Consider the following 11723-nt stretch of genomic DNA (forward strand, 5'->3'; position numbering starts at 1 on the left):
TCTAGATTTTGTAGTTTGTTCTACGACTGAATTATTTTCAGAAGAATTTTGAGTGCAATGACCAAGTGAACTCGCGCCAAGTGCAACGGAAACGCGATTTTATTTTGTTTTAGTAGTGTCAATCCTTGAATAGAGACAGATGGACACAAGGAAGTCTTGAAAGAAACAGTGTCGCGTGTATTTTACATAATTTCCCTTCGCGGATTTATTTTGTCGTGTATTAATTAATTGACTGATGGTGTACTAAATTTAATTCGTGGTGAAATTCTTTTTAAAAAAATAGTACATAGCAGCTGCAGGTATTATTTTATTTATATCAATTTGGAAAAATGGTAATGTAAAATGAAAAAGTGAGTCAAATAAGAAATAGGAATATTTTCAACTCTAAATAATTTTAATGCACATTTGTATTAAAAATAATTCCCTAAAGTTTTTCGCGCGGTTTCTTCGAGCTCTACGCCATCTTTTCTGAATGCAAAAATTTAATTTGACATTTTGAGGTACTTTTCAAAGTTTATAGAATTTTTTGACAGAAAATTTTCGTTGGTAAATTTAGTTTCCTGGATTTTAATGTGAATTTTCAAATGCCAAGTATTTTATGTTCTTTGTAATTTACAATGCAGATTGTGGATAATTAGAGTTACGTAATGTATTATAATTCATATTTCGAATTTAAAAAAAAAACTAATACTTGGCACAGTTTCATTATAAAACAGCGATGGGCTAAACAACATAAATATAAATGTCTTTAAACATTATATATTTACAAGAAGTCGAAAATTCCGCAGAGTTTCAATACTTACTCAAAAAATGAAGAAGCAAATTGTTTCTACGAATAATTAATTTTACTGCTTATAAGATTGATAAAAAAAAAAAGATGTTTTTGAACCTGTACACTAGGGTGATCCAAAAATGCATTGGATTTTTTTTTTTCGAATTTTTATGCATATCGCTTGAAAAATTGTTCGAATCTACACAAAATAAATCCACCTTTTTAATGATATTTAGAACTGGCGCAAGGCCCACGTATTTCCCACAAGAAAATTTTTTTTTTTTTTTGTAAATTTTATTAAGAATCGTCAATATTAGATTAATCGAGTTGAAACTCAACATTTCTCTTTAAAATCATACAGATAATACGAATGAAATATCAATTTTTAAATATCGCCCCCATAAGTCTGTTTTTTGAGGCCCCGAATACCCCCATAAATGAAAAAATTGATTTTAAAAGGTTTTAGTGCCAATTGTAATTTTTGTGCCTGTTTTTAAATGAAAATTGTTTCTACCACATAAAATACTACTTTATACTAATAATTAGATGTTTATGTTATTTCTATGAATAATTTATTATTGTTTTCAGCCATTTTCCTTTAGAATAGTCAGAAAGTCGCGTTTTTTAAATTTTCCACTTTTTCTCCAATTTCGGGTGCAATATAAGATGTAACTAAACGATAATTTACCCGAAATTAATAAAAAGTACTTTTTTCCATTTTTAACCATGCTTTCTCTTTAAAAATCGCATTTCGATCACCAAAAATTGAAAGTCGAATTTTTGGACCACCCTAATGTTTAATGGACGGTAATTCGAAAAGGCATAATTCTGCCTGCCTGTATACAAATTTAATATATATATTTTCAAGGCATTGAGATTATAAAAACGACAAAAAATTACTAAAGAAGACAAAATATCCAATTTAGAATTTTCTTAAATAATGTTTTGACTAAAAATTCTAATTGTTTAATTTTTAACTAAAAAGACGAAATTTATAAATAATTCCTGAAACGAAACATAAAATCTACAATTTATTTATTTATCACTAATTAAATAACTATCAATTTTGAGGAGAATTTAAACTGAATGTAAATTAATGTAACTAAATTTAATTTTAACTGATGTCAAAAAAGTCTATACAATTTATTGCGGATTTTAATCAATTATTTCTTAAGAGATCATTTCTATACATAATTTCACCTGTGTTTTCGGAAAAAATTCTCAACACAGAAATAAAAATTGAAAATACAGCGAATTTGGTCAACTTTGATTTCAGACATTTAATGGAATATCTTCACAACTTATGGCTTTAACATTTTTTAGTAGGTGTTGGTATTTTTAGAAGATACAAAGTAGAAAAAAATTATTTCCGACCAGGAGTCGAAATTAGAACTACGGCAAGTTTAAAAAATTTATAATTAGGTATTTTATAGAATTATTTTCTTTACTTGTGGTTTTAACATTTTTTCTAGCATAGGTGGAAGTTTCAAGCAAGTCTTTTAGAAAGAAAATCTAAAATAATTTTGTTACATACCAAATTCCAAATTTTGAAAAAGTGCTGTAATTCGAATATCGATTCCAAGACACCACTGGAAAGTTTTCAATTACCCGACAAAATTCTCCAATTTATATAGCTGTTAAGAATTTTTTCCAAAAACAGGGCTGAATTAAATAGGAATTATCTCTTAGAAAATATTTGATTAAAATCCGCGAAAAAAATTGGGAAGACTTTTTTTGATTTCCAGGTACTCAAAGTTAATTGAAACTCCAGAAAATTTAGAAACTTTGCCAGCGAGAAATTTGTAAACATTTTTTTTTTTAGTTGGAGTAACCAGTTCCATGTCCATTGATTCCAAAATAATTATACCGTTTTAGGATCCCAATACCATATTTTTTTAGGATTTAGCGATTTCGAATTCCAGATTTATTTTTTTATCTTTGAACCATCCTATAATAAACCATTATGATTTAAATTCTGTTAGGGGCCGCACTTAGATTATGGAAAAGCTCACAGGTGGGAGGGGTCACGGAATTTCTATAAATTAAAAAAACTGGCAAGAAGAATACATTTGAATTTTTTCAATTTTAATTTGAAATTATTTAATTCCATTTATAAAAGATTATAAGTTAAGAATGTTACAACTTTAAGACTCTGCTGTATATAATTTGATAATTTGATAATTAGTGGTCAGAAAAAATGAAAAATTAGAGAATTTTAAAAATGAAGTTTTGTTATAGTTTTTGATTGTAATATTAATATTTAAGTGTTCAAAAATTAACTATTTTTCTTATAAAATATTCTTTTGATTTAAAATACATATTTTTGTGTTGAAAGGGCAACTGAAATTATTTTTTGGATGGAAATTCAACTATTGTTTTGAAAATTTGTCTTTTTCATTTAAAAATGCATATATTTTTCTAGAAATTGCATTTTTTAAAATAAAAATGGAATTGTTTGCTTGAAAATGCAATAATTTTTTTTAAGTCATCCTTTTTGGTTCAAAATTCAACTATTGTCGTAGAAAATGTACTTTTTAATTGTAATTCATATTTTGGTATTGAAAAGTTCACTATTTCGTATAAATGTACTTTTTGTTTCAAATAAATATTTTTGTGTTGAAAATTCAACTATTTTTTTCTGAAAGTTTTTTTTTTTTTTTTATTTAAAAATTCATCTGTTTGGTAGAAATGTCATTTTTCTTTGATAAAAATGTAACTTTTTGGTTGAAAATTAATCTTCTTTGCTGGTGTATTCAACTACTTCGAAAATTTTCGTTGAACGACTGTGTTAAGAAATCTTTTTTTTTTTTGAAGATTCATATTTTTAGTCAAAAGTTCATCTCATTGGTTGAACTATTTCATTGAAAATGATCTTTTTCAATTCAATTTGGAAATTTAACTATTTTGTTGAAAATTAATTTTTTTTCTGCTAAAAATTCTTGTTTATGAGATAAAAATTCAATTTTTGTACAGTAAATTCATCTTTTGGCTTGCAGGGTCTCTTCTTTCTTTCATGATCAAAAAATATTTATTTGCTATTTTGTTACGGTTCGTGGCAGAGGGACTATAATCCGTTACGTAACATAACTGCGGCCCCTTATCCATTATTATGTGTATAACAAAAATTAACCCAACGCTGTTCGTCTGAAAAACCATTAAATACTCAATCATCAAAAAATCCTCTGAAACCGCTTGAAAAATATTTCTTTAATTTAATAATTTAATTGGGTCCAATGGGTTAAAAAATTCCGTCTTAAATTTTTACGTAAGTTTTTTCTTAATTGTCGAATAAAAATTTTTAATATATATATAATTACGGTTCAGAAATAGAATACGCCACGCGCCGTTTATTCAGCAACGCAGAAAAGTGGCTCAGAATTGTAAATTGTAATTCCCCGCGCTCTCCTGTGCGCAAACGCACTGTTAGAATTAAAATCTCCCGCTTTGCATTACCAAGATGGCGTCGTACATCTCCTTTCTCTACTAGCGATTGGTTCCTTCTAATCCAATACTGTCTCCCATTGGTCGAAACTTGAGCATGCCTGAAAAAAAGCAACGGCAACGCTGACTGCAAATTTATGAAATCCGTCATCGACTGTAGCTGGAGAAACAACATTCACACACATCTCTCCAGTCCTATGTATTTTCCCTTTGTCCGTGAAACCGTGTTTGTGATTGCTTCTCGCAGTGGAGTCGAGAGAGGGACTTGAGTGTGTGCGCATTGCATTCAGGGATACGGGATTCGGGACTTTTTCACTGTTTGGCAACGATTGCCCGACTGGCAACCTGGCAGAGTCTATCCTCAACTCAGATTTGGCTAGTGCTAGTTGCTGCTAAAAAATCCCAACTTCTGACATTTTCGGAATTTGGATGTAGTGAAGCCAAAAATCCGCGGATTGACAGGTCCGCAGAACGCGAGTTTCGCCCCCCGCGATCGAATTGGACAGTCCTAATTTGAAAATCGTAATTTACAATCAGTGATTCAACCTTCAACTTGTTTTAAACGATTCGACTTGCTGTTTACGAGAAGACTTGTTTTTTGCCAGGTCGACTCGTTTACTATAATTCGCCTCGTTTTCTACTCGTAGATGATCGTGTCGCGAGCGAGAGAAAATGAGTCTAGTCTCTGCTTTGGCTCTCGGAAGTGAGTGAACAAAGGGACGATCGCAGTTAATCAGGGAATCATTGTGCGTAGAAAAGTCGACTCTCCTGATTCTGGGAAGCTAGCAGGTCGTTGATTGTCGTGCATTTGTTTGTTTCTTTTTTGGGTGCTGCGACTGCTCTTACGAGAGACGCACTTACTGTACCTAACCCCTGCTAACCCCATAGAGAGACCGAGTTGAAGTTCGTGAGAGAGTGCTATAGTGCGTTTGAAGTGAGAAGAAAGACAGTTGTATTTTTTTGGATTGGAGTTGTGTAGTGTCGTGCCTGTGAGGCCCTTCCATGAGAATCGGCTCAGCTGATTCATAGACTGCGCCGTCACGGGCTTTCAGCAGCTTTTCCGATAATCAACAATAAAAATGTCGTCTCCGAGTGCAGGCAAACGGCGTATGGACACGGACGTTATCAAACTGTATCCTTGACTCTTTCTCTCTTTCTCTAGAGTAGTTCCCTCCCACTACAAGTTTATCACCACCTTTCTCTGTTTTTCTGCTTGTCTCCCTCTCTTTCTCAAGCTTTTTCCTCTCTCTTTCTTCCTTTATTATTTTTTTACCCTAATGTTTTGTAGTTTATTATAGAACTTGTGATGTGGAAATGGTAAGGCAACGTAACGTAATCTTGATTTGAGAATTTTAAATTTGGATTTTAAAAAATGGAGATTTTAGTAATCAAGTGAAGAGAAAAAGGAACAATGGAATTTTATTTCGAGAGGGGCATTTAACCTCGCGCTACGCCTATGACAGACACAGCTGTTTTTAACCAGCTGATTGTGTTGGTGTTCCGTGCGCCCAGGTTTTGGTATTACCAGCGCTGTGCCTTTTAAATTGTCCGAATGTTTTTCTTTTTCATGTGACTAGCAAGTCGATAAATTTTATTTATTAATTGTAAAAAGGGTATAGTTTAATCTGTAATCTTCAAGTCATTATTTTTGCTGTTTTTTAAATATTGCTTTTCGAAGTCAAGAGATTTCAAGTTTTTTCTTGAAAAATGGAAAATCGCCTCCTTTTTATGAAGAAATTAGAAACCAGATAAATTATCTACTACATAGCTATTTTTTAGTTGAACAATTATTTGTATAGATTTCCTTAGTTCACGTTAGTTTTATATCCTCCACTTGCATAGAATTAACTTTTTCTAGTCACCCGTTTTTCCTTTTCTTTTTCTTATTTAATTACTCTTTTTGGTCTCTTTTTAACAAAAAAGTATGAACATATTGTAGGTTATGAATAGACTTAAGCGACGAAAGCGAAAGAGAAAGGTTCAAGAAAACTTCCCCGAGTAAAAAAAGTAATAGGCTCGATGCCAAAATTGTCATTGATCAAAAAGTAAATCAGGGCGCCTATCCTACCTGACATCTTGGAATTTTTAGGGCATTTTTTCGCGAGCGTGCTTATTTTTTTTAATTGCAATGTAAAATGAAGTAAAAAATATTCTTCATTAACTTTTATATTTTTGATTGAAAATCACTATTTTGTAGATGAAATTTAAAGTATCTGGTTGAGACTTTATGTTTTTTTGATAAATCGTTCTTTGAGGTAAAAAATTAATCTTCTTGGTTGAAAATTCAACAATTTGTTTGCAGTTTTTTTGTCTTAAATTAAAACTGTTTCTTGGTTGAAAACTCAACTCATGTTGAAAAGTCGTTTTTTAAAAATTTAATTTAACTATTTTAAAAATTAATTTGTTGGATGAAAAACGAGCCATTTTGTTGAAAATTCGTTTTTTTACTTGAAAATGATTATCTTTAAATTGCAAATTTAATTATTCTACTTTAATATTCCATCATTGTAGTTAAAAATTCTTTTGTTTGGTTGAATATTAATGTATTTAACTATTCAACTTTTCGTTGAAAAAATTATCTTTGTTAGTGGAAAATTCGTGCTCATTGATATAAATTAATCTTCATGGTTGAAAATTATTTTTTTTTTTTAATGAAAATGTAACTATTCTATATTTAGTTGAAATTTGATCTTTAGTTTAAAATTGAAATATTTCCTCGAGAATGTATGTACTTTCCCTAAAAAAAACTATTTTTTGGTCGAAAGTTAATATTTTTCTTTGAAAATTAATCTTCTTGTTAGGAAATTCATCTTTTTGGCTGTAAATGTAAGTATTTCAGTTAAATATTCATAATTTTAGTTGAAAATTCATCTTTTTGATTGAAAATTGAACGGTTTGTTGGATTTTTTTTCTCTTTTTTGACTGGAAAATTTGTCTTAGTTGAAAATTTAACTCTTTTTTCGTTCATAATTAATCTTTTTTTTAGTAAAAATTTAATTACATACTTGATTTCAAGTTAAAGTCGTTTATTAAAAATTAAGTTTATTTGTTAAAAAATAGCTTTTTTGTTGAAAGTTCGTTTTTACTTTGTTAGTTAACTTTTTTTAAATCGAAAATGTGATTATTGCAGTTGAATATTCCATAATCTTAGTTGAAAATTAAATTATTCCCTTTGAAGATTCATCATTTTGTTTGGAAATTCATCTTTTTTCGTTTCAAATTGAAATATTTTCTCGAAAATTTATTTACTTTGTCTAAAAAAACATATTTTTGGTCGAAAGTTAATATTTTTGTTTGAAAATTAATCTTCTTGTTAGGAAATTCATCTTTTTGGCTGAAAATTTAGGTGTTGCAGTTAAATATTCATAATTTTAGTAGAAAATTTAAGTATTCCAGTTAAATACTCACCGTTTCATTTGAAAATAAAACTACTTGGTTAAAGAATAAACTCTTCTGTTAAAAATTCATATTTTTTGTTTAAAATTCATCTATGGCAGTTTTTTTGTTAAAAAATCATTTTTGATGGCAGAAAATTCAACTGTAAGGTTAAAAATTGATCTATCTTGTTGAAAATACAATATTCTTAATTGCAAAGTAAGGTATTTTAAGCGGTTTAAATTGAACGTAATATAGTACCCACATTATTTACCTAAATATACATGGAATTTTAGATATAATGGACTTTAGAGATACATTCAAGAAATTATTATTTGTTTAGTTTTATTTAATCTATGGTGCTGATATATTTAAGAATATTCTGTAATATAATTTGTTAAAGTTTTCTGCCGAGAAAAACAACAGAAACACATTTATAATTAACTTGCGAAACTTCACACATATCCCGAGTGAATTAAAAGAAAGCGAAATATTTGAATGGCTAGAAAAAAGTTGGAACTAAGCTGGTCTAATTAAATTTTCTGAAGAAAATTTGTAAATTTTATTGTATAATGGAATTTTTTGATTGGATAGTCTGAATGACGATGATAATAATAATATTATAATAATATGATAATATGATAATAATAATAATATAATAATAATATTAAATTGCACCAAGTTTAAACAAATCTGATTAAATACAGCTTTTTAATTTTAATTGATATTGTTTTGCATGCAAATTCAAATTAATGACAATCGATATTCATATACATACCTAACGTCCTCTCTTTGTATGCAACTATATGTAACATGATCACACCTTATTGCATTTGACTTGTGATTGAACAAATCAGATTAGATGAAGAGATCCTATTACACTTTTCATCTCTCTGATTTTAAATTTAAATTATTAATAAATTCAAAGTAACCGTCTAAGAGCCTTTTATCCATACCCTATATTATATAATCTGTTTTCTAAACTGGTATACTAACTTTAAAAAATTATGTTAAACTGTTATTTATTTTTAAACATATTTATTGAAAACGTTTGAAATTTGATAATTTCAATTCCGAATTGAAGATTTAATTGTACACATTTTCAAATTAGATGCATGTAATTTAAACTTGAAACATTTTAAATTCGAAGTCTTGATTTGGAAAGTATTAAATTTGAAGGGCTCATAATTGGACATTTTATGATTGATTTTTTTGTTCCATTTTTCTCGGCGTTTAATGGCACATAATAGTACAAAGGTTCGATTTCCTGAACACGTGTGACTGATATAACAATAAATAATTACATAGATTCCTACTTCTCATTTTTATGTTTAACAACCTTGATCGAAAAGGAAACTTACGGATGACTTAATATTAATTGCACGTGCTTCCACTCACGCTGAAATCTCGTACACATATTCGCTTTCAAAAGAACACGTCACAGCCGAACGTTTCGCATAATCTTTTATGCTGCATTGCGCATAGTCTTTTCTATTAGTTGTATACTCACTTTGTCATTTTAAGACTACGCAAATTAAAGGCTTCGAAATTTGTTGACTCAACAAATTGCTCTATTTTAAGGCGATTAAAAAAAAATCAAACCTGAACACAGCCTAAATGGTACCCTTTTAGTCAACAAATTGAAAAAAGTTCAAAATGAATATGACTTAGAGTCTTGTCTTTTTATTGATTTTTTGTTGTTTTTGTTTTCTGAATGTCCTGAAAATGCACGTATTAAATTTCTGTACTTGTAAAATTATCCTCTTCTATATTAACACGATTATAAATAGTTTAAGGGCATGTGATACTTACAGTTTCCCCGGCTTTTTTCCACAAAAATGAAAATTTTTAAAAACTGAATTCGGAGATGCAAAAAAATATCATAACGGACGTCCCCAGACTCTTTTTTGAGGGGTAATAACAAAAAAATTTATTGTGCTAAATACAAATTTTATGCATATGCATTATTTTGAAGTTACGTCGTTTTTCATCTCTGCCTTTCCGATAATCTGGAAATTATTTATGAAATAAACTTTTTTGATTGCCTGCAAACAAGGTAAGTTCCGGAAGATTAGTTACTATGTTTATTTGTAAGTCCAAAGTTTTTGGCCATAAATATTGTTCAGTTTGGAAGTAGCGCTCGGGTGAATTGTAACACACATAACCTCGAAATATACACGCACGTTGTTAGCAATATCAAAAATTTTTCGATACAAAAACACAAAAAAAGTGTGTGGGGACATCCGTTAGCATGTTCGCTATCATTTCCCAGATTTTGAAGGCAAAATATTTCTTATCCTAGGAGAAAAGCCGAGGGAATCTAACATTGAAAAAATCGATACTATTTCCTAAGCGCTTTGCAAAATAATCACATTTTGCTAAATTAAAACTTTTTTAAATTAACCTACAAGAAAAGTGTGTGGGGACGTCTGTTAGCATGTTCGCTATCATATCCAAAATTTTCAAGACAAAATATTTATTATTCTAGAAAAAAGCCGGGGGAACCTAAAACTGGTAAAATCTAAAATTTTCTGAGTATCACATGCCCTCAATGAAAGTGTTTCAACTCATTTTTAAGGAAAGCAATAATTTTTTAGTAATTGGCGCAAAAAGTGTTAAATTTTTATAGGAATATGTGAAAATTCAGATAAAATTATTATTTTCCTTTATTAAAAATGAGTTAACAAGATTTCGTTAAATGATATACAATGAAGCAAGGTGATTCACAACATTTATAAAATAAAAAATTTGTTTACTGTAAAGTTACAATTTAGGCTAGTGTGCGTCTTCACACTTCACATTAAAAGAATTTTTTTTTTGCCTTATAAAATTGATCACCCTACGCTATATGGAATCATATGCCATCTTTTTACGATTTCATTCTGAAAAAAACATCCATAGTCCTGTAGAATAGGTAACCCCGGATTTCCCAGAATAAGTTTTAAATAACAAAAAAGTATCGTATTTTTGTGCATCCACGATAAAGCTCAAAATAACGAGTAATAGGGAATTTTTTATTATTTTGGTACGAAATACATTTTTTAATAAATGAAAAGGGTTCTAAAAATTAGCATTTACAACTATAATTATCTTTCGAACACTATGAAGGAATGAGAAAATCCCTATAGATAGTAAATTGTCACTGAAGTTGAAAAAAGGATAAAAAAGGTCCAAGAAGCTGGAATTACAACATTGTCATATTGATGTGGGCACTATGCCATATTTTAGTGCTTATTTAGTGCTAATTTATACTGCAGAAAAAAAAATTATGCCCGGTAATTTTGGCCAAAAACATGTAGTAACACTAGCTTCAGCTGAAGCCACAACTCCGGTATGCGAAACTCGGAAAATATTAGTGGTATCAAATTCTCCTTTGCGCAAGAATTTAGTGCTAAATAAGTGCTCTGAATTTATGCCTTGCAAAAAATCCGGGCACTTTTTTTTCCAAAAACGTGTAGTGATACTGGCTTCAGGTGACTCTGGTATGCGAAACTCGGAAAATATTATTTTGTATCAAGATCTGCTTTGCGCAGGACTTTAGTGCTAATTAAGTGCTAATATATTCTGCAAAAACTAAATTTTGTGCCCGGTAATTTTGATCAAAAACATGTAGTAATGCTAGCTTCAGGTGACTTTGGTATGCGAAACTCGGAAACTATTAGTGGTATCAAGATTTCGGAGAATATTAATAGTTGTAAATACTAATTTTTAGAACCTTTATCATTAAACAAAATTTATTTCGTACCAAAATAATAAAAAATGTATTTTTTATTATTTTGAGCTTCATTCTGGATGTACGAAGATAAGATATATAATATTATCTTCAACATTTTTCTAGGAAATCCAGGGACCAAACTACAATTATTGGAACTCCGCCGAATCAATATATATATATATTTATTTGAAAATTTGTCATAAGGACAACCGCAGGATTTCGCCGGGAGCGGGTGCTAATCTGAAAAATTGCACCCGCTTCCAGCGAAATCACGGTAAAATTTCAGCCATAAACGGAATATAATAATTCAGCCATAACGGAATCAATACGACGATCCAGCAAAAGCCTCGTGCACCCTAAGAACACGGAGTGACCCAAGGACAACCGCCTTCTGCATTTTTCCCGCAAGTGTTCTAGCAT

At 29.7% G+C, this 11723-nt stretch overlaps 1 protein-coding gene across 4 annotated transcripts in view; it reads left to right on the plus strand.

Moving 5' to 3' along the window:
* Nucleotides 1-334: 334 nt before the first annotated feature.
* LOC117176988 (ubiquitin-conjugating enzyme E2 H) overlaps nucleotides 335-11723 on the plus strand; it is a 62166-nt gene continuing 50777 nt past the window's right edge. The window contains exons 1-2 of one of the 4 annotated variants that reach the window (XM_033367426.1): nucleotides 335-350; nucleotides 4861-5345. In XM_033367426.1, the coding sequence (XP_033223317.1) occupies nucleotides 5293-5345 (53 nt within the window). In that variant the 5' untranslated portion in view covers nucleotides 335-350; nucleotides 4861-5292. Of the gene's footprint in view, nucleotides 351-4361; nucleotides 5346-11723 lie in introns of those variants that run through there. The other 3 variants (XM_033367427.1, XM_033367425.1, XM_033367429.1) reach the window with 3 other exon arrangements.

This window comes from Belonocnema kinseyi, chromosome 7, assembly GCF_010883055.1.
Source record: "Belonocnema kinseyi isolate 2016_QV_RU_SX_M_011 chromosome 7, B_treatae_v1, whole genome shotgun sequence".
NCBI classification, from domain to species: domain Eukaryota; kingdom Metazoa; phylum Arthropoda; class Insecta; order Hymenoptera; family Cynipidae; genus Belonocnema; species Belonocnema kinseyi.